The sequence below is a fragment of the Brachyhypopomus gauderio genome, unplaced genomic scaffold (assembly GCF_052324685.1).
Source record: "Brachyhypopomus gauderio isolate BG-103 unplaced genomic scaffold, BGAUD_0.2 sc104, whole genome shotgun sequence".
Classification (NCBI taxonomy): Eukaryota; Metazoa; Chordata; class Actinopteri; order Gymnotiformes; family Hypopomidae; genus Brachyhypopomus; species Brachyhypopomus gauderio.
Genome location: NW_027506925.1, coordinates 104,039 through 127,560, shown reverse-complemented (window position 1 = coordinate 127,560; position 23,522 = coordinate 104,039). Strand labels below are relative to the sequence as shown.

The following is a 23,522-nucleotide window of genomic DNA, read 5'->3' as shown; positions in this document are numbered from 1 at the left end:
ACTAAACAACGTGATGTATGCAGCCCTATTTTCGGTTCTCTTTTTAAATGGCTTCTCAAAAGATTGTGCCTATTTAATGTGAGTGTGGTGTTCTTGTACTGGGCATTACGTCTCAATGCGTCTGGACTGGATGGTCCTTATAGTGGCCCATGACCCTGAGTTTCTTTAAGGTTTTTTACACATATTATGTGGTGTTATAGTACACAAGGCATAATGTATATAGTAGATTCAGACTGTGGGATAAGCAGTTATTATTTTGGAATTAGGCCTAAGCTATTATTATTTTCAACCTTTTAAGATGGCATAGAAAATAACCAAATAAGGTAAAAATCGCTAGCTGAAAGTTTTAAGTGAGAAGGGAGTATTTGTTCTCAGGTGACCAAATTAAATGACTCAAACAACCAAGTAGCCAGAGTCAGAATAACATAAAAAACATTCTCTGACACTACTGGATATAGTGAGCACAAATCTCTGGCACTCTGAGATCTCCAGGCAGGGCTCTGGGTAGCACATCAATGACTTCTCCTCTGGCATTACACGCTGGAGGGCTGGATTACTGCAACAGCTGGACAGGTGGACATTCTCATGACCACTGCAAGGCCTAAATCCATCTTACAAATAGAACTGTATGTGGAAACAATATTTTATATATGGATTACAATAATGTTGCAATAGCATTGAACACACCATGTTAAGGTGAAAACCCTAATTGGGAGGTAGAATAAATGGGCCATAGCTAAACGAGATGCTTGAATGTGTATTTGTTTCTAGTGCAAGGATTCTAAGTACCTTAAAAAGTACCTTAAGGTGATTGTATACATAAAAGAACCTCTCTGCTCCATAAGCCGTCGTTTAAGAGAATTTGATAACATGTCCACTTCATCTTCGCTCCAGGGAGGAATGTGTTCTCATTCACATTCACTACCTATGGATGTGTTTCGTTTTCTTGTGAACATGATGTGTGAAATGAGAGATTGCTTCTCAATGCATTTCTCAATGCAAATACCTTACCATGCATGACAAGATATGACATAGAAATGGCATAAACAATTGCACCCTGAAAAAAAGAGAGAAAAAACACACATGCTTGTGAAGATCAACCACCCCTCCAGTGTCTGCTGGCACTGTCAGTGTTTCAGTGGCAGAAGGTGTTCCAACCCATTACTAAAGACAGACACACCTGGGACAATCAAAGTCACGGTGGAGCTTATCACTGCTTCCAGACGCCACAGGCATGCTTTGCTCTGACTCCTAGGTGTTTGTTTTTGCACACCTGGGAAATTCCACCAACATGCACCAGACCTGTTGGAAAAAGAACATATGTCCAATTACTCATGTTTGGTTCATTATCTACAGAAAGGAAGGCTGAGTACAGCAAATAGTTTATTCAGACAAAGGAACAGAGGAAAAGCACTTCTATCATGCAACCCCGATAAAACAAATTTCAGAGCTCCTCTCAATTATCATAGAAGGTTTTCTGTTAGGAGATTCCACTTCTATTTGTAGGCATTATATAGGAAGAGGCACTCATGGTCAAGTGTGCAAGTAATCTAAGTATTTACCTTAAAATGAAAAATACAATGAGATGGGGTTTGCCTGAAAATAGCCTAGAGTCAAAATCTCTATAATGAAAACTCCCTGAAGAGGAGATGTGAGCTTTGCTGAACTGTTTGATTCGGTGATAACTTACTGACAAGCAAAACTTCAGCAGTCCTAGGTGTTAAAATGAGGTGTACATCACTTTCATTTCTGTGAAGGCTAAAGAAAAGACAGACGTCAACAAAGACAACGACACTGACAAAGACCATCCAATGACCTTCCTTTTGGTCCTTATATTTACACTTTTAGCACAATGTATAAACAAAAGCTCTGCAGTTGGAATGTTTGCCTTTTAGCTGCAACCACGCAGAAGCTCACAGAAGGGCTGGGTGAACGCACTCCAAAGAAAGTACACACCGGAACCTGTGTGATGACGCACTCTCCCCCAAATGATCAGTTACAGCAAACATCTGACCCTGGAGGTCTCTAGGGTGAGGGTCAACCCCTTGACCTTTCCGTACCACAAACCCAGCATCTAGACATGAGCTAATGTTCTGCGTGTATCTCACAAGAATCGTACGGACTGTTAAGGTGTGCGTCATAGCACCTTAAAATCAGTATTCAGCTGTGACACTCCAAGAATGAGTTGAAAGTGGGCTAAATTAATTCTAATGAATAGAGCAATGGCCTTAATCAGTCTAATGTCATACTTCTGACAGTGAAGAGCATGACTGGCAGACTCTGCTAAAGGATGTATCACTGTGTCTGACTGAGAAGGCAGTAGAGTCCAAGTGAACCAGTACAAACACTCTGAAGGCCAATCCCAAGATAGTCAAAACAGAATCTGTTTTGAGGAAGACAATGAGAACTGGATCCCTGCGCCTCCTTAAAATAATTCATCTGGCTCCTGCCCCAGATATCAGAGCAGCGGTAGGAGCATAACTAGGATCTGTGAAAGAAATCACTATTGCACAATACTTCCAGATGTCTATGGTTAATACCTTCATGGAGCTATATCTGGAGGGTTCAGAGGTGCTTTGCTATTTTTGAGGGACTGATACTGGGAATACTACAGGTGACATACCTGAGGATAAAACAAAGAGTATACTCACAGTGTACTCCCAGATTATGGTGCAATGCTAATAACTTGGTTACTATTGTACATCTAAACAATGTTTTGTTATAAAATATATGTGCATAAACAATGCATAAGATTTTATGCAGAATATGAGGTCAGCGTACATAATAACCGTTTAGCATACTAAAGGTTTTTGGTTTACTGTATTAATATAATAGATAATCAGATACTAATTCTGAAAAGAAATATTATGTAATAATATATCATCTGTACTTGGAATGAAAACAAAGACTTTTAGAAATCGCCCAAGAGCATAACGCACTGCAGCGCAGACTGGACATCCAAACGGCATCAGAACGGCCTCTAGCGGAGAGACCAAAACGACGCGGGAGATTACCAAGCATCCTTTGAAGATGCAGTCGGAATAGCTGTTCTTAAGAATTAGCAACTTCATTTAAATAGTGTATATTCAGTCGATAGGCTACATATAGGTGCTGAACAAAAACGTTGTCACAATAACTAGTCTACCTAGCTTCAAAAATAGACATTTGCATCTTGGTGAATGACACCTAAATATGAGAATTTAGAAAAGCGTAGTATAGCTACGCTAATCAGATAATAAATAAAGTCATAAATCGAAGGCGATTTTGTCTGATCGTAGTGACCGGATGCAGTGGTCACTAAAATCAGAAGAATGTTTATGGAGTTAGTTGGGTGGAATGTGGCGCGTTTTTCTCCTTCTCCTTGTGTGTGTTCCAGACACTCTCTCAGCACGCTGGGGTGAGAGGACAGGCTCGTCCCTTTCCCTTTGGACCGTCTGATTGGAGGAGACATGCTCTCAGGAATGTCATGAAACTATTTAAATAGAACTTTGTCCTCTCCGGTAATAGATTTTAGCTGCTTTAACAAGAGCGGAGAGTCCCGAATACGTTAATAAACGTGTGGACGGGTACCTGTTACCTACAGTATATTACGGGATTTAACGCATCATCGGGATTACCGGCTTTTTTGGACTATTTACCTTTAATATTTCTGTAAGAAAGAAGCAGGTAGGAATATGATTTCCATTGCATGCAGGTGTATTGAGGTATTAATTAGACCGTTTACAGTTTTATAGAAAATTTCCACTCCGAGTTAAAGTTATGGGTATTTTATTTACAGGCACAAGCAAAAGAAACATTAGAATGAAGTTAAGGGGAATATTTTTGCTACTGATGCTATGGAGCTGCGACAGCGCCAGAGTCGCAGGTAAGTGTAGTGAAACAGTAGCAGCAGAAAGCGAAGATATTTTACAAGCATTTTTGACTCCTAAAAAGATCCTAAAAATGTAACACTAGAAGGGCAAAAGGCTATTACCATATTCCAATATTATTTTAGTGACATGCATTGTGTGTAAATTGTTGATTGTTGTTGCATATTGTCTGTAAATTGTACACAGCCCTAACTTTTATTAACTTTCTTAATTTCTTAATCACCGTATCTAGAGAGTCACCAACCGCAACCAAATTCCTTGTGTGTGCAAACATACTTGGCGAAATAAACCATGATTCTGATTCTGATTGCATAGACTCAATATTAGTTTAGGTCATATAAATGCAATAAAATATCTTCTTTTCCCGATTTTTCCTATAGAAAGTAGAGATGACAATAGTGTTTATGACCTGTTTGAGCTTGTCCGAGTACCAAAGAAAAACCATGGGGTCACTCTGGTGAAAGGGGACGACCCCTACAGTCCCGCCTACAAAGTCCTGAATCCGGACCTGATCCCCCCGGTCCCCGAGCACGCCTTCAGGGACCTCATCGATTCCGTTCGGGCCGAGAGGGGATTTCTACTCCTGGTCAATTTCAAGCAGTTCAGACGCACCAGGGGCAGTCTTCTGACCGTGGAGAAACACGACGGCTCCGGATCCATATTCGAGATCGTGTCCAACGGGAAAGCGAACACCCTGGACATCGTTTACTCCACCGCGAACAAGCAACAGGTTGTATCGATCGAGGATGTGGATCTGGCGACAGGTCAGTGGAAGAACATTACTCTCCTGGTACAAGAAGACAGAGTTCATTTCTATGTCGGATGCGAAGAGGTCAGTGCTGCCGAGCTGGATGTATCTATCCAGAATATCATGACCCAGGACACCCCAGATGTGGCGAACTTACGAATCGGGAAAGGAGCAGTTACCGACAGATTCATGGTACATGACATCAAATACATGACATCAAAGTCATATGACTGTATTTGATACAGAGTTGTGAATAGTAAAATTACGAGTGATCTCTTTCTTGCAGGGTGTCCTGCAAAACGTGCGCTTTGTTTTTGGGACCACGTTGAATGCAATTCTGCGTAATAAAGGATGTCAGAACTGTAAGTCCTAATGCCGCATTTATATAGAAATGTTCTGTTGAAATAAATGGCACCTCTGGTGCTGTTGTGAAGGTACTGTTTGAGGCGAGATCTTACCCACGTGGATAGTTAAAAAAACCGACTTAAGTAATACAAGACGCGCACACACAAATAATAGCAAGATTGCTTTTTTCAATTAAAATTTCTAATATAATTTCACAAGAGCCTTTACAACATGCAGGCCCATGTAGGGTCCGTTATTGTTTGTAAATTTTCTTTAAAGGATTTTTTTTTCTAAACGCTGAATAAACTAAGTTGGTACTTCTGAACACTTCTCTTTTAAACCAGTGCAGTTTTGTGCAGGAGTAAATGATTGCACAGCGTTATAAATGTAATGTGTGTCCTGATATTTAGAGACAAAAGTGTATACTGTATCAGCAATAAACCTCATTGCTGCTTAAAGACAATATGGTACATTATGTTTGCAGTCAAGTAAAATGTGTATACTCTCCCCTCACAGCAATTATGACTGATATAATCACCCTGGACAACCCCATCAATGGATCTAGCCCAGCCATCAGGACTGATTACACTGGCCACAAAACAAAAGGTAAATGAAACCCTGCTATCTCACAGAGGCTCAGTGCAAAAACCATCATTCATATATGGTCATGGAAATGCCCCTTTTACCCCTGTGGCTGAATCTGCACTTTTCCCCCCATAACAGATCTGCAGATGATTTGTGGCTTTTCCTGTGAAGACCTAGCAAGCATGTTCAAGGAGCTGAAGGGCCTTGGTGTGGTGGTGCAGGAGTTGTCCAACGAGCTCCGCAAAGTGGTGAGAAGGAGAAGTCCACCTGCACTTTTAACCTTTTAAAATGTCTTCTGCACATCAATAAAGCGCGTACGAATCTCGCCCCGGTCCGAAACGCGGTTACAGAAGTGTCACCAAACGCAGCGTGTTAGGGTGTTGCACGTGATATTAACAAACTGGGCGCAGATTTGTTAAAATGAAAAGAATGCTTCCCCGATCCATTGTCACCCACACTGAACGCACATGCTTTTCATTCCTAGACAGATGAGAACAATATGCTCATGAAACACATGGGAATCCACGCTGGTGTCTGCCTCCACAATGGCATCGTGCATAAGAACAAGGACGAGTGGACAGTGGACGACTGCACCGAGTGCACTTGCCAAGTAAGTACACTCTCTGGAGTGTGCTCTTCAGATTGCCACCCAGCCACTTAAGGGCAGTGGGCTTTGTCATTAAGTCACTAATTTGTGAGTGAGCACAATGGCCCCATGTTGTGATTTATTGACCTTTCCTGGGTCATTGTTATGTCTGCTTCTCTGAAGCACACAGTCTGTAATTAAGAATAGGAAATTGGGGGTTGTACCACAAACTCTATGGTGAATAAGCTCAACCTAGAACAACAGAAATCACTGAAGCCCACACTACATCGACATTTTATCAACATGTAGGGACATAGACATCCATTAGACATCGTCAAACTCAACGGTTATATGGAAGGCAGTCTGCATGTATATTTGTGTTTGTCTATATCTGTGTGCACAATCTTAGTCTAACCCCCTTTGAAGTGCCCAGTGGCCCAGAGGGGTACTTAGGGCTTCTGACACAAGCAACGGGTAATCTTTTCAGCCCTCTACATAGTAGTTTAGACACTTAATGGCTAATGAGCTGTGGTTGGTAATTGCAGAACTCAGCGACAGTGTGCCGTAAGATCTCCTGTCCTCTGATTCCCTGTGCCAATGCAACTGTGCCCGATGGCCAATGCTGTCCCCGGTGTGGAACTCGTGAGTACAGTTCAATACGTTCAATACAGTTCATAGAATGACTTTACCTGTATAATTCACGTTTTCAAGTGAGTTTTCAGCATTATTCACCAATTCGAACTTTCAACCAACTGTAGCATAGTTTGTCTGAATTTTTTGTTCAACTGAAATACAGAAACATGAAAACATGTTTTAAATGGCCTAAAAAAGGCTCTAAATAATGCTTGTGTATCCAAGAAGAGGGGATATGTGAAAATTAGGAATTCAAGCTCACCAATTGCAAATCATAATATTGTTGTAAATGAAAGAATCCAAATATCCACTACAGTAGGGCCTTGTGTATCTATAAATGTAGTAATGGAGATAAATGGCTAAATTGGTTAAAAGGAGGTGGAAAATTGGTGCTTTTCTAAAAAAAATATATATATATATATATCAAAAAAGTAAAAATAACATTTTCTTTCTACCACAATGAATGAGCACACATGCCTAGACCTTAAGTAAATGTGAAAAGCTGCTTTTATTTTATCCTTAACAGTCTGAAGTTCTTTCATCTTCAAATGTATTTGCAATTTCTACTTTCTGCTTTGGAAAAAAAAAATCAAAGGGAATCCCTTAGCCCTGAAGCTTTACCCTGGTGCTTTACCCTGGTGCTTTACCCTGGTGCTTTACCCTGGTGCTCTGACTGCGTGGTTCATGACAGGCTTCCCTGGAGTATCTTGCCTCAAACAACCTAGGCTAAATTGTGTCCATTAGGACAGTGCATTAAGAGCCTTTCTGCTCATTGCTGCTATAGAAAGCGGGAATAGTTCCCCTATTATCTCCTTCTCCTCTCCCCCCCGACAGCAAGCGACTACGCTGAGGACGGCTGGTCCCCCTGGTCTGAATGGACCCATTGTTCTGTGTCCTGCGGCAGGGGCATTCAGCAGCGCGGCCGCTCCTGCGACCGCATCAATAACAACTGCGAGGGCACGTCCGTGCAGACCAGAGACTGCTACCTCCAGGAATGCGACAAGCGCTGTGAGCGGAGTTCCACCAGCACGAGCCCACTGCTTTCCCATTCAGACGCTGGTATGAAAGAAATGGCCCTTTAACTCGCTACTCTCATTGGTCTCCCTCAGTTAAGCAGGATGGGAACTGGAGCCACTGGTCACCGTGGTCCTCTTGCTCGGTCACCTGTGGATCTGGCGTGGTTACGCGCATTCGTCTGTGCAACTCTCCCACACCCCAGCTGGGAGGGAAAGACTGCCAGGGTCAGGGCAGGCAGACTGAGAAATGTGAGAAGTCGCCGTGTCCGAGTAAGTTCGCTTTAACGTCCAACGTTGCATAGCGGTGAGCCATTTGAAGAGGCAAGCGGCCAAGGAAAGTGTCTAAGCAAAGATGTTTCATAAGATCCTTTGTGTTTTCAGTCGATGGAAGCTGGGGGCCTTGGTCACTCTGGGATGCCTGCTCAGCCACCTGTGGTGGAGGTGTCCAGAGCCGCAAACGCCTCTGTAATGACCCTCCGCCCAAGCACGGAGGCAAGACCTGTGTGGGTGATGCCAAGGCAACTCAGCTCTGCAATAAACAAGCCTGTCCTGTTGGTGAGAGACGATACCATTCATCTGCATAGATTAATCTACAGAGGTTCATAGTGTGGCCTTTCCTTTAATTCGGTGCATTTTTTATCAGATGGATGTCTGTCTAATCCCTGCTTTGCTGGAGCTCAGTGCACAAGTTTTCCAGATGGTTCCTGGAAGTGTGGAAAATGCCCGTCAGGTTACACTGGCAATGGCATCAACTGTAAGGACATTGATGAGGTGAAGAACCTTTTCTCGCATTCTTCTGTAGTACCAAACAAACGACGCCATTGAGAAAACTGTAATAATTAGAACCACCTTTCTTCCTAACAGTGCAAAGAGGTGCCTGATGCTTGCTTCGAATTCAATGGAGTCCATAGGTGTGAAAATACGATACCTGGCTACAACTGTTTGCCATGCCCTCCCCGCTACACCGGATCTCAGCCGTTTGGCAGAGGAGTCGAGGATGCTGCTGCAAAGAAACAGGTAAGCAACATAATCTGGCATATGGATGGATTACCACACACATTACGGACGGATTACCACACACTCACAAATCATCTGCACTCAATTAATGTTTGAAATTTCCATTTTGTAGGTGTGCACACCCCGTAACCCCTGTCTCGATGGAAGTCATGACTGCAATAAGAACGCCCGTTGCAATTACCTGGGACATTTCTCAGACCCCATGTTCCGCTGCGAATGCAAGCCTGGCTATGCTGGGAACGGCTATATTTGTGGAGAGGACACTGATCTGGACGGCTGGCCTAATGCTGACCTTGTGTGTGTGGAGAATGCCACATATCACTGCAAGAAGGTTTGAGAAATCACTGATGCCCCTTAACACAAAACCATAGATACCTTTGGCCACTACTGACCATCTGCACATTTCACTAATTGCAGGACAACTGCCCAAACCTTCCAAACTCAGGCCAGGAGGACTATGACAAGGATGGAATTGGTGATGCTTGCGATGATGATGATGATAATGATGGCATTCCTGATGACAGGGTAAATTATCTTCACTTTTTAATTTAAGCTGTAATGTTCCAGTGGTTAAGACAGGAATACATTCTACTCATCTGAAGCCTGCATTAAACGTATATTTACAAAAAAAAGCTAAAGAAAGCGTGTTTGAGCCAAACTTCAATGAGAGACTGAGGTACCACTCTGAAAGACTCATAGTGCATCCTCTTAATTCCAGCATATATAGTCTCAGCCCTAAAATACAACACACATTTATGTCTACACAGCTCTAAATACAGCTGTACAAGCAGAGCCAAATTACAAGCTTACCGTCTAAAAGTAACAATCTCCTATTGTGATTGGCTGGTTCTTCAGGATTTTCTCCTTGCTGTGCCCTCCTCTCAAACAGGACAACTGCCCATTCATCTTCAATCCCAGACAGTACGACTATGACCGAGATGAGGTCGGAGATCGTTGTGACAACTGTCCATACAACAGCAACCCTGACCAGACTGACACTGATAATAATGGTGAAGGAGACGCCTGTGCCATAGACATCGACGGAGATGGTGAGAAGATCGTCGTGCTGCCCTGGATAAATTCACATGACATCAGGCATGATATGATGGAATCTCTTAACATGTACATGCATCCTCAGGTATTCTGAATGAGAAGGATAACTGTCCTTATCTGTACAATGTGGATCAAAGAGATACCGATTTGGATGGGGTCGGTGACCAGTGTGATAACTGCCCCCTGGAGCATAATCCTGACCAGGTATGCATGAGTAAAAGCAGAGAGACTGCAGGTGTTTTAGACTGTAATCCACGCAGATCCATTTGTTGTTTGATTCAGCCTCATATACTTTGTCCGGTTTAAAGCCACAGTGGGTAGTTGTAGGGAAGCGCAGTTTTATCACATTATAGAAGGGTGGAGTAAATCCTCTTCGCCTTTGGGGGCATGCGGCTATACAATAACGCAAAGGGGAGGCTTTTCAAGGGCACTCACTGGTGCTCAACAAGCCCAAAGGGAAAGGGAAGGGTGGGGGGTGTGTAGTCATTAGCCAGGAATGGATTTGCTGGTGGGTTTATGCATGCCGTGTCGGCACTCGATCCCTGTGGATCACACCTGTGCCATGCTTAACTGAAGAGGAGGAATGCACGCAGGAACAACAGGACTCAGTTAAGGGGAAAATGGGTGAAACTGACCCCCCCATTCCACCCCTCCATTACACCAGAAGAATAGAAATGGGAGTGTGGTGTGCCAAGCTTGAAGGCCATGAGACTACTATGGGACTAGCAGCACAGAGGTTGTGGCTTATTAGATGAAAAACATCGCCTGAATCAGACAAGGCGAATCTGGCAGGGATACTGGAGATTCTGTGATTCAACCATAACAATAATTACACAAATGAGCAATGCTTACATTGATGTTTTGTTGTGACACTTAATCCGAAAGCTCGACACAGACTCTGACCGAGTGGGAGATAAATGTGACAGCAACCAGGACATCGATGAAGACGGACATCAAAACAACCTGGACAACTGCCCTTACATTCCCAATGCCAACCAGGCTGACCATGACAAGGATGGCAAAGGAGATGCTTGTGATTATGATGATGACAACGATGGCATTCCTGATGATAAAGACAACTGTAGACTTGCTTATAACCCAGATCAGTTAGACTCTGATGGTTAGTGGAGTAAATAAGTTTCTTTACACAGTATCATTAGGTTTATTATTGTATCTGATCTATTTTTACAAATATAATTTTTTTTCTGATTAGGTGATGGACGTGGGGATGCTTGTAAAGATGACTTTGACCAGGACAATGTGCCAGACATCTATGATGTATGCCCAGAGAACTTTGACATCAGTGAGACTGACTTTCGCAAGTTCCAGATGGTGCCTCTGGACCCCAAGGGCACTTCCCAGATTGATCCTAACTGGGTAGTGCGTCACCAGGGCAAAGAGCTGGTTCAGACAGTTAACTGTGATCCTGGCATTGCTGTTGGTAAGTTAGAACCAATTTTTTAAATAACTTTTTAGAGTAACAATAAAAAAAATATATTCTGACCAACTACTCATGTGTCCTGCAGGATTTGATGAGTTCAATGCAGTGGACTTCAGTGGAACCTTCTTCATCAACACGGAGCGAGATGATGACTATGCTGGATTCGTGTTCGGTTACCAGTCCAGCTCCCGCTTCTATGTGGTGATGTGGAAACAGATTACTCAGACCTACTGGTCCAGCAAACCCACCAAGGCACAGGGCTACTCAGGGCTGTCAATCAAAGTTGTCAATTCTACCACTGGACCAGGTGAACACCTAAGGAATGCCCTTTGGCACACTGGGGATACGCCCGGACAGGTAACTTAGATAATGTTTACTTTAATGTCTGTATTATCTGAATATTTGTAATGTATCTATCACATATATAATACATCTATCATATCTGTAATATCTGGTCATCTGTAATATCTGAAATTTAGCAGCATGAGAATCTGATTGTTTTTGGCCTTTGTCTTTTGTAGGTTCGCACTCTTTGGCATGACCCCAAGAATATTGGTTGGAAGGACTTTACTGCTTATAGATGGCACCTAACTCACAGGCCAAGAACAGGACACATAAGGTATCGTTTAAAGGATTTAAAAAAAATGTATTTGTCTACGCTAAACAGAATTTTTAATTTCTATATTACCTTGCGCCAACAAAGATTGTTTTACCTTTTAAAATTTCAGAGTTGTTATGTATGAAGGAAAAAAGATTATGGCAGATTCCGGAAGAATTTATGACAAAACATATGCAGGCGGACGACTAGGTCTTTTTGTCTTTTCACAAGAGATGGTATACTTCTCAGACCTCAAATATGAATGCAGAGGTAAGACTTCATATAAATATGTAAACTTCTTGATAACACTATTCCACACAGTTCTAAACATTTATTTAATTATCTTCTGTCATTTTTTTCACAGACGCATAGTTGCACAAGCAGGAGACTCTTGGAAGAATGCACCTTTTTTGTATAAATAAGAATATGTTTTTCATTTGAAAGTCCAGGGACAGAATTTCCGCTACATTTTATGCACTCTGGTGGGGCAGAAAAAGCATGTGGTCAGTTTCAAGGTAACTGATGCTGGTTTGGACAAAGTCCAGCTGACTGCCCATGGAGAATCAGGACCCCTCCACCAAGAGCAGGTAGAGCAGAAAAAAAGAAACGCATTGCTTTGCTTGATTGGAAAGTTTTTCTCTGAAAAACCTCATTCAAGTCTGTGTGGGAAGGGCTCCCTGCAGACAACTATGCACTTCAGAACCTCTCTCTCATTCACATTCTCTCTCTCTCTCTCTCTCTCTCTCTCTCTCTCTCTCTCTCTCTCTCTCTCTCTCGCTAAATTCCTTTTTGCTCCTTGAATGGATACCCAAAGAAGGGACCGATTCTAAGACTTTAATACTCTAAAAGACAAAAATCTCCCACCAGGCTAATTTTATGCCTCAAAAATGTCAGCTTTCCTTACTTTAAACTCACTGTAAAGAACAATGAGGCTTTACAGTGAGTCAAATTACTAACTGGTGAGCACTAGTGATACCAACAGCACATGATGGAGTGTGGAGTTCTTATGTATTTCAAGAGGGTCAAAAATATATCTGAAAATATAAACCCAAGACAATGTACTCGTAAATGAAGAACCAAATAATTTAACTTTTCTTTGCAGTACATCAAAGTACATTTTAGGGCTTTCCCATTCACTTGTGGTGGCATGTAGATAACTACTTAAAAGTTAGTAGACATAGTTTTCTCAGGGTGAGATGGAATATCCATCTTAACAAAGCATTTCCGATAACACAGTTGAAGGTAGGCTGGAAGGATCTTGGACAGTGCCAGGTTCAGAAGTTAACATGAGTGATTAGGTTTTCATCGTCCTACTTCTTATAGATTTACAATGCTTGTTCTAAACACAAAAATAAAGAAATATTGTGAGAAGTTTATGACAGGTCAAGATGAAGACCTCATTACAAAAGACTGATTTGTTTAATAAAAGCACTTACACAAAATACCAGTTGAAACTGGGATGATTGGACCATGGATTCTTTGTGAATTCAATTTTTGTTCACTGATTGATTAATGGACAGATGTGATGGTTGTTCTGGAGATCATCATATAATAAACTATATCATCTATGTAAAAATGATAATCAAAAGTTTAGTAAAATCTCTAACACCTAAAAGCAGAATTTCCTCCAAAATACTACGGAAGGTCACAGGTCATGCATATCACAAGGCTCTGCACAAATGCACTCGTTTGGTGGATGAGAGGTGGGCTCCTGAATGGTGTGGTGACCTGTGTGCTTTCTCTGTAGAGAGAGATGAGGGAAAACTTAAATGTACAAATATTACCTCACTGCTGTTGTATAATTTGATCAAATAAAAACTGAAATACTACTTTCAAGATGTTAAAGGATGCAAATTGGTTATCTACATATTGCTACTGTAGGACAAGCTGTAAATAATATTACATTTCTTTCTAAACAAGCATCCTGCCTCTGTCCCCCATGGTTAATGGAGCAAGACAGGAGGGGTTTTGTTTTGCTAGTGCTTCCGGTATCCAGTACTTTTTAACAGATAAATTATTGGACTTGTCTGTAAGGCTATGTTTCATATGAGAATGTGTGTTAGTGTGTGCAGTTGTGTATGTGTGGTTTTTTGTTTGTGTGTAGATGAATGCTATTTAAATAATTTATCAGGGAATGCAGCCACAGGATGTGTTTCCATCTGTATAAACGGTTTGCACACTGACGTGAGGATGTTCTGTTCTTATTACCTTTGGTTGGTTGTTTTTACTTTTTTGTTATTTTTGTAAAATTAGTGATGCTTTTTCTGTAAACATTTTTACTTAGCTGTACAATGCAAAATGTTATTTTTTATCTATAGCAATTATTTTGGTACATACAAAACATTAAACAGATGTTAAACCTTGCAAAGTGTGTATTCACATACCTCTGATCTCCAGTGCAACATGTACAACTTGTATGCTAATGCTCATCATATAGGATGCAAAAAAGGCCACATTTTTTAAATGATGAGTGGAATGTTTCTCATTGGACTTACTATTTTCATCTACCTACCCCCTACTGATCCACATGCAGTCTGAGCCTCTCTGAACTATTATGTGGCTTGTGGGTTTACTCAGATCCTAGTGATTTAGTGCTGCTCTGGTAGACTCAGGTCTACACATATGTGTAGGTAAGCAGAGATATAACACCTTAGCTAAAGGAGCGCCAGACACATAACAGAATCTGCCTGCCACTGTTAACGTGGAGATCTGCTGGTGAAACCAGCATGAGGTTTGAGATGACTAAATTGTGTTATAATCCGGTGGATTGTGCTAATCTGATGTACTTGGAACAAGGTGCAGATCAATAGCACAACACATGTCTAGAGCATCAAAACGATCCTAATGATTACCCATTATGGGAATTACATGCTATTTCAACTCATCAAATCTCTTTTAACAATGATAAACCGTAAATATAGTAGGTACTAATCCCCAAGTTATTTATTCATTTTAACCATACCTCTTCTAATTTATTCATTACATGCATATTTTCTTAGTCTCCCTTTAACATGCATATTATTTTATTATTTGCAAGTTAACCTGTCATGGTGCCCATGAATGTGCACAGATTATATATACAGAATGAGACCACTATATCCTATGTAAATAGTGGCTATAAATGTCTTGTACTCAAATCACTGTCAGGGTAGTCTGGATTTAACCATTGGTGGGTTAAAAACATATGTCAAAATATTTCCACTGCCATTATTATAATAATTACTCTTTAACCTCTTACCTATTTTCCCACTGAATGTTTGACCTTGGTGAATATACTGCACCATAAACAAAGTTACATGAGGAGTTTACAGTTTGCAGGGATGTCTCCTAGGGTTTTACAGTTTTGTCGAGACCAACCGAAATAAACTTGGCATATTTGTAGTGCAGTGTGTTCACTGTTTCACATTTATATTCTATGGTAAATGTTTGGTGAATGAACAGATAGAAACTGTGCCAGGCTATTAATGTTGAATCAAATAAAAATAAAAATAACGATTAACTCTCATGAATGAGCCTTTTCACCAATCACAGTCATTCACTTGTGATGTTAATTGGTTGAAGCTCATTTCTCAAAAAATGACAAACTTCATGGACTGCAGAAGATTAAAGACGGCATGGTTACATGTCACAGCATTTACTAAATAACATTTAACTACATAGCTAACTGGGATAGTAACTTAGGATAGTAACCCCCAGAGCCAATAAAAGTATTGAAGGAGCCTGTAAAACATTGGTCTACTGGTCCAGGAGGACTAGTGGGGGAAGTATGTTGAACACTGCCAGTGTACACATGCCATTGCTTATAGGACCTACTGAGAAGATTCAACAGTGCAAATACTGTACAATAGAAGATAATCAGCTTTTCACATCTTAATTTCCACTTACTAGATGATGAGCTAGATGATTTGCCATTTTACCCCTGAACTGGGGCATGATGACAGTAAACAACGTATGCCAGGGCTTCAACAGTCAAAACACTACTTGGTCATTTCAATCTTTCATTTCATGGCGAAAGGTTTTGAAAATGATGTGGCTCTGTCCAAAGAACCTCAGGCTGTGATGTTGAATGGTTTATCTGTAAAATTAGGAACAAGATGCCACATCATGTGGAAAAATAACTAAGAATAGAAATGTGGGAGCATCTCTGTATCAAACCTTTATTATAAAGTAGTCTAAATCATCTGATGGAAACCAGGCAAACTGTATTATGTTGTCAAGACTGCAGAAAATGTTTAATGCTGTTAAATTAATCACTAAGTACACAAATAAATAGATGAATACATACATTTATACATACATACATGTCCTCTCCCATTTGTCTAGGAAAGATTTTATTAAATATGAAAAGCAGCACCAAAAGCAAAACATAGCACAACAAACTCAAAATGTATAATGACCTGACTTCATCTTCTGGTCATGACTTCTTCAGGCCTGTCATTTCAGTAAGCTTTTCAATGCCACACTTGCATGTGTGCTATAAAAACATGGCTGACATTTTACCCATTAAAAATACTCAAAAGCAGATTTCAAGCCAGTGGTACATATAAACATTTCTTTCCCAGCTTATTCCCAAAGAGGGAAAGTGTGCCTAGACACTGACCTGCCATTAAACATCTCTTCATGACAAATACAAATGCCATGGTCTAATGCGTACTGTGTGTAACGAAAAAACTGAACGTTTACTATTCGGTAAGGGCCTGGCACGAGATGAGAGAGCATCATGAAGTAGCCCTGGCTTTTAATTTCCTGGAGCGAGGAAGCCCGGTACCTCCTCTTTAACTCATGGTTACAGAGAGGCCTGTAATTCATGCACTCTGCTGGTTCAAGGATTAGCTGTAGTAGTGATGGCTTAAACATACGGCGCTGTCCAATTTGCATGATGCACAGTCATAGCAATTTGCACTATGCACATTCATGTCACGCTGTACAAAACAAGTAGTCTCATTGGCACAAAGTGCTGGTATCAGGCAAATGAGAACAACAACAGAATAATTATAATATCATCAGTAAGAACTGAAAGCATTTTTACTTTTTTTGTTTGTTTGATTTTTAAGGATGTGTGACACACAAAAGCCTGGCCCAAATGTGAAATTCCAGTGAATGTCCCAGTCCAATGTAGTGACAGAGACAACAGCTTCAGCAAACTGTGGATGGACGGCTGGACATAAACACTCTGGAAAGGACATCTGTGACGTGTGGAGGAAGAGTCGTCAGCATTCCTCACTGTCTCCCCGCACTCACATCAATCCTGCAAAACCAGCTCAGCATAACACTACAGCATCAACAAACAGTGACCAGGCCATCCCAAAGACACAGAGCCATGTGGAAACATCACAAACCACGAGGCACCTGCACCCATGCAGTGCAGTTCAAATGACTAACCAAACTGGTTCTTTCTAAACGTGGACGGCCTCTATTTTTGGTGGAAAATTTTGCTGCAGTAAATTGTCACACAGAGCTGATAAAAATGCGTGGGCCATGGAGTTAAGGATGATGGACTACCTCCGAGTTGTCATGCAACAGTGAAAGGAAGTCGGAGGCTTCAGCAAACACGTGTGGCATCCACCGACCATTACAGTGTTGTCAGGGACATGTGAAATTTCAGGCACTCCTGCCACATGCACAGAGCCTCAGGATGACTGTACTTCCTGTCCCCTGTGGGTTGGGAGAGAATCGAGCGCATGCTAGCTGGTTGTGTGCATGCTAGCTGGTTGAGCTGACGAAGCAGAAACCCCATATTGCATTAGCAGCTTTCCGTCCACTGGATGTACTGATGACAATAATGAGAAAGAAGATGTGCTGATGATGTGCAGGTTGTTTATTTTAGTGTGGGCAGGGAAAATAAGCTTTTTAAAGACATTGTTCTCATCACACCGACTCCTTTGTTACCACAGTCTGTCTCTTTATGGTCAAACAGCTGTCTTCCATGTCACAATACATATTTGTTCCTCAGTCACTGACACTTGCTGTGCTACGTTGAGTTTCCCTTTATCTCAGTGTATGGAGGGACTGATGAGTTCGTGTGAGGGCTGGGTTTGGGTTGCAAGTAGCCCAATTTCACTAGCACTCCTGACCAGGACAGACAAAGGTCCACAGAAACTAGACTCTCCAGTGTACAATGACAGAGCTCCTTACTCCCCCTGGACCAGTGATAGCACTGTACACCTCAAACACAGTGCACAAGAAGATTAGTTACTGTGATAGTGAGAACACACACACACACACACACACACACACACACACACACACACACACACACACACACACACACACACACACACACACACACACACACAATCCCCTGCCGGTTCTCACTGACTCTGAGTATTAGTGCTTTGTCAATGCCAACACTTGCTACTTAAAGCTAGCTAAATGCTAGTTTCATATAACAGCAAGATTTAAATAACCACTTAACCGGGGCTGAAAAAAACTTGTGTATGTACACACACAAGTGTTTATTTCAGCCCGGTTAATATACATATATATATAATGTATATATAAGAACTAAGATACATATATATTAGTTCTTTATATAACAACTCCATGTACATGTCACAACAAGAATAATCCCTAGACCCTAGAATAATCCCTAAAAGTATTTAGTTTTACTTTTAAAACTTTCAAGGTATTTCATCCAAATCTGGATAGCTTCTACAAATGATTTGTGAATACTAAACAAGCACCTAGTCCAGATGCACACGCGATTGAGTCCCAATGCACACGCGATTAAGTCCCAATGCACACGTGATTCAGTCCCAGTGTATACGTGATTCAAGCCCGATGCACACGTCTGCCTAATCTTCCTGTCTTTTCCTATCGCTCACAGCTGGTTAGTGCTGTGTACTGGGACTCCTGTGGTGTCCCACACAATACCAGAACCACACCTTCACTTCAGCAGTGTTGCCATCACAGACTCAACTCCCTGTATCAAAGCACAAGGCAATACTATTCAATATAATAAAAGCGCTTTCAAACAACAAATATATAACAACAAAAACAACTCCAAAACTTGAATGATCCATAAACAGCTGCATCCATCACCCTTGATGGCAGTTGTAAATGGTAAATAGTAAAATTTGTACTAAAACTGTTTGGAGGGAAACCACCACAATTGATGAAAAAGGGCACAATTTGTATGCTTCCTCAAACTTTAGTGTTATAAATTACACAAAAACCCTGTTATTATAGAGCTTAGAAAATGGTTACTTACTTAGCAACCAAGCATTTATCTACATGTTCATTATCAAATTAAAGAGAGTTTTTTTGGAAGTCTAACCACAACAAAGAGGCTATTTTTTGGTTTTAATTCCCAGCTGGATTTTCTGAACTATTTTTCTGACTATGACCAACACTAATAAGCACGTGAAATGACATAAATGAGGCCAGACACCAGACTTTATTTGCTTAACCTATCAGATTTTGCTTAGTTGTTGCCAGCTGTTAATTAAAATAACTGGGACAAATTATTTATTTTCTTAGCTTTCCAGGAAACAACCTTAAAACCTGAACTAAAAATATACACTAGGTACCTATAGATGGTTGTCAATGACTGGTCAGTGAATCTTTGCTGAGTTTATATATGTTATATGAATTGCCATTTGTAGATGGTAAATTACATGTGCTTTATCTGTATTGAGATTTGCAAATTGGTTTGCAAACTTCTAACAAAGATTAAATTTGAAAGATGTAGGGAAGGTTGAAAGGAGGAAGAAAGAGAAGATTATGGTGTGTAAAAGTCTGTAGAGGGGTCTTATCAGACATTGAGGTGACAGCTGTACTTCATCTATCAACACATGTGGCCAGAAGGTGAGATGATGCTTAGTTTTATTTATCGAAGTCTGACATTGTAAAGAAACCTCAAAGCGACTTCAAAGGTGACAGTTGTGTGCAGTTTTACATAAGCAAACAGGAGCACTCTCACTGTATTGTGTTTCACCCAGTTCAGGTGTGTGGACCTATGAGGTCAGAGAGTACCTGACAGCTGTGATGTGTCTGCACAAAGTGCGGCAGGCCTGAACAGAAGTTGACCAGCAACTCAATCAGAGTGGAGGACATATGATGATTGGAAAGAAGGGGGGGGGCAGCACTGGTATTTGTAACCCCCCCCCCCCCCCCCCCCTCAATTTCCCTCCTCCCTACTTGGTATTAAGGCCGTCAGGGCTACACTGAGATAATCTTGCCTAAATTAGACCCTACATTTGCAAGTGAAGCCACATCTCCAGACTTTGTCCAAACTCCCACCCCAAACCCCTGCCTGACCTCCCACCTGGCTTCTAGGAGGGGCACCACGCCACAAACCGTGAAACGTGGTTACCAGAGCATTTGCATTCCAAGCCCATGAGTTTGCTTCACTGATGCTTAGCAAGTAATTTATAAACTACAACTGTACAAGTGCACAGACATATAAAGGAGGATGGGGGACTGGCAAACACAGTCTAGTTCCTGTCCGTGTTTTACCTGCCCTATACTTTGCATTCATATAAAGCTCACTGAGGTTGTTGGGGGAAGCCTCAACTGATCCTCACCTATGCTGTATGTACAGTCTGACCAGACAGCTACAGCTACAGCCAATACTGTGACTACAACAACTACAGCAGAGGAGGGACTACATCTCCACAAAGGTGGGAACCTGCACTGTCAGAAGTGCTGTCAGAACTACTCTTATACGATTGGTTAGGGCAGTGAAAAGAAGAACGGTTCAATGTGTATTACACTTACTTATGTCAAAAATGATGGGGACATTACTCTCCTTGAAAAGAGACATTTGTCTACTTACTGGGCAGGACTTGATACCTGTAGCTTTCTCCTCTTAGTAAGCTTAGCGGGCTTTCTTTAGAAACAGGAATAAAACATCCTAATTTCTCCAAAGGGAGTGATTGTTCTGCCACTTTGCCAGATCAGTGTAAAGGGGCTTACAGCAGGTCATTCTACAAGGTTTGTGTACAGTTGGTTAAGGCTCTCTTTCACGTCTGTGCATTATGCATTTCCCACTACACACCTAAGAAGGATTAAAAGTCCACTTGGAAGCTCAGAAAAAGGCCGTTTTAGACTGTGTAACACATAATTAAATCTAAAACCGGAGATAAGTGGAATGCGCAATCGTTAGTTTAAGCTGTAGTTACCAAATCATATTATTCGAATGCATGAATTACAAGACAACTTCATACGCTATCAGCTGCATTACATATGCCACAAAAAGATGTTGATATGCTGCAGGAAAAAAAAACACTCTATTCCACTACCTTCCACCTTCACAACCAGTGACAAAAGCCTCAATGCCAACATACGCAAGAATCAGACTCCAGATGTCCATTGTCTCCAACACATTCCTCATTTCGAATCATGGCAACCAAGCCTTTTGAGACACGCACCAATTGTGCCCAGTCTCAATGTCATCAAGTGCGGCCTGCGGAGAGGCCAGACCCGGCTCTTCCCAGGGGAGCACCAGCAGGCCGAGTAATGTGGGAAAACTCCAGCAAATATCTTCAGCGCTGATGAATGTGACTAATGAACCTGTGGCTCATCCAATTTAAGCCATTCTAAAGACACAAAGGCCACAAGGCAGTACGGAGAGGAAATGGACATAGTTGCCATTTTGCATTGCCGAATTCGCTTATCCGTCAAGACTCGCCCAATTGAAGCCGCTTACTCGTAAAGCATCTGCCGTAGAATAAAAAGGAGAGATTAAATATATTTGACATAACATTGGGATGAACAGCTGAGAATAGGGTCGGATGTTTCTGCTGTGGGAAAAAGGTATTGGGTCTTTTTTTCATATTTTGTGTGAAAATTATGTTGCTTTAGATATTCACTGAGCATTTCTTTGTTTGTTTGTTCGGATGATGTTTTGAACAGGATATTAAAACCTTCAATCAAAAAGTAGTTATACTACTGTCAGAAAGTAGTTATACATGTTAAAATTTCATGTGTAGTTGCTGGTGGTGTATTTTGGTAATAATTGTATATTTCAAGTGGTTTGGTTTCTTGATGTGACATGTCTAAAAGTCTAAAATAGTCCACCCTGGGTGAAACATTTCTACATCGGATTTGTTTGTCAGACTTCTATTCTTACCTATTCTGCTACCACAGAATAATGTTAAACAGTTCAGTTGCTTAATATGAAGGTAATATTTAACTGACCACAATTACACAGTAGTTGTAGCTTTTTATGTAAACATCGGAGTTAAGTGGGGAGAAATTCTTTTTAGCACTTCCTTCCTTTAACAGGTCCCTCAAATCATTGTCACCTTTCCAGCCACATTGCTGAATGCACAATTTCTCTAAATTGTCGCTCACTTCAACCAACCACACAGGAAGGCAAAAAAACTGGAAAACTCAGCAATGCCAAAAATGGCAGACATATAGATTCATGCAGACCTGGAAAATGCAAGAGGACATTTATGGCTGTATGCTTTTAAAGAATCCAATATAAAGTGTCAATGGAAAAACAATAGGATAATGGTGGAAGGAAGAGCGGCCTTATGGGTCGGCAGCCTTACATGTTCCCTTTAATGTGGTTTGTGTTTTTTCCTCGCTTTGCTAAATTCCACTGCCACATGCTGATTTACACCTTCCCACCATCCTCGATAGCAACCAGATGACTGGGATAGATCTGCACAGACTGGGCCTGGGAGCCTAATATATTCTGCCGGTTATATTGGATTCTTCCAAAGAGCATCGTTATAGTTACAGGAAGTAGACCAGCGCTACTAGTCCACATGGGGTGCAAAAAACAAGCATATTTGTTATGGGGGTTGGTTCTTTGGGTTTCTTAGTGGTAGCACAACTGATTTGTGAGGGTTTTCTCATGTTTGATCTTTACAGGCATGATCGCCTGCAGTGCACTTCAATACAAACTAATAGAGCTGCCTTATCTAGGTACGTCTGGCATTTCCTCTTGCCTGGGATTCATCTTCATCTTCCCCAAACACCCATCGCTAATAAAAGATGCAAGAAAGTGACAATTTATGGTACTCAAAGAAAAGCAGAAGGAAACCATCCCAAAATTCCAGTGTCAGAGGGCTTATAAACACTCTCACGTCTCCCATGAAATACATTTCCCACAATTAAGCCAAAACAATACATGTGAAAGAATAATTATTCGAAACTTTGCTCTAATTATGTGTCAACTCCCAATGTCACGTGTCTTATGAAGACAGTGTGGGTGCATTTAATTGTTCAGTTATACGGGGATCTGAGTTTTCTATGAATGTTCTAACAAATTTGAGAAAACCAAGAAAGAGTGAGTTCCTTGTGCCTTTAATGAAAATCAAACTTTTTTTGTGCTTAAGAATTCGTGGGAAGATTTTGTTTATGGCAGACCTAATCCATCTTATGACTTCTAGTAAACTTATATCTAGAATCCAAGCATTCCTTCAAAACACAGAAAAAAAACATAAGTTCAAAATCAGACAGCTGACAAAAACTTTCTTATAACTGATTTTGCATATTGTATTAGCATTTCATCTGAAACATATAAAATGGGATTGTTAGGACATTGTCACTTTGTGAAGTGTTGTTTGCCTAATGTTTCTGAACCTTTCAGGTGTATTGATTCTTGTTACCGACCTGTTTCAGCCCATTACTCTGACTCTGCTCACCTCCGCCTTCGGGCCTTTCCTTTCATCCAGT

The 23,522-nt window shown here is 41.1% G+C and overlaps 1 protein-coding gene and 1 long non-coding RNA gene across 3 annotated transcripts in view; one reads left to right on the top strand and one right to left on the bottom strand.

The window, feature by feature from the left end:
- Nucleotides 1-1,047: 1,047 nt before the first annotated feature.
- LOC143497260 (uncharacterized) overlaps nt 1,048-23,522 on the bottom strand; it is a 37,138-nt gene continuing 14,663 nt past the window's right edge. For both annotated transcript variants that reach the window (XR_013125762.1, XR_013125763.1), the window contains 2 exons: nt 1,691-1,758; nt 1,048-1,302 (listed from right to left, as the gene is read on the bottom strand). This is a non-coding gene — a long non-coding RNA (uncharacterized LOC143497260). The remainder of the gene's footprint in view (nt 1,303-1,690; nt 1,759-23,522) is intronic.
- Nucleotides 3,391-14,259, top strand: thbs1b (thrombospondin 1b). The gene is made up of 23 exons (XM_076993124.1): nt 3,391-3,666; nt 3,779-3,865; nt 4,250-4,809; nt 4,904-4,979; nt 5,479-5,568; nt 5,686-5,795; nt 6,032-6,157; nt 6,679-6,775; nt 7,601-7,774; nt 7,876-8,052; nt 8,164-8,337; nt 8,426-8,553; nt 8,647-8,799; nt 8,912-9,130; nt 9,217-9,324; nt 9,689-9,848; nt 9,938-10,056; nt 10,738-10,972; nt 11,066-11,293; nt 11,379-11,650; nt 11,815-11,912; nt 12,022-12,161; nt 12,256-14,259. The coding sequence occupies exons 2-23, from the start codon at nt 3,802-3,804 to the stop codon at nt 12,261-12,263; spliced, it is 3,516 nt and encodes a 1,171-aa protein (XP_076849239.1). The 5' UTR covers nt 3,391-3,666; nt 3,779-3,801; the 3' UTR covers nt 12,264-14,259.

What these genes read in the sequence shown, in the direction of transcription:
- thbs1b (XM_076993124.1), top strand. Translation starts at nt 3,802, where the DNA reads ATGAAGTTAAGGGGAATATTTTTGCTACTGATGCTATGGAGCTGCGAC. An exon ending in TAATAAAGGATGTCAGAACT is followed by an intron (nt 4,980 to 5,478) that starts GTAAGTCCTAAT and finishes CTCCCCTCACAG; the next exon opens with CAATTATGACTGATATAATC. An exon ending in CTGTCCCCGGTGTGGAACTC is followed by an intron (nt 6,776 to 7,600) that starts GTGAGTACAGTT and finishes CCCCCCCGACAG; the next exon opens with CAAGCGACTACGCTGAGGAC.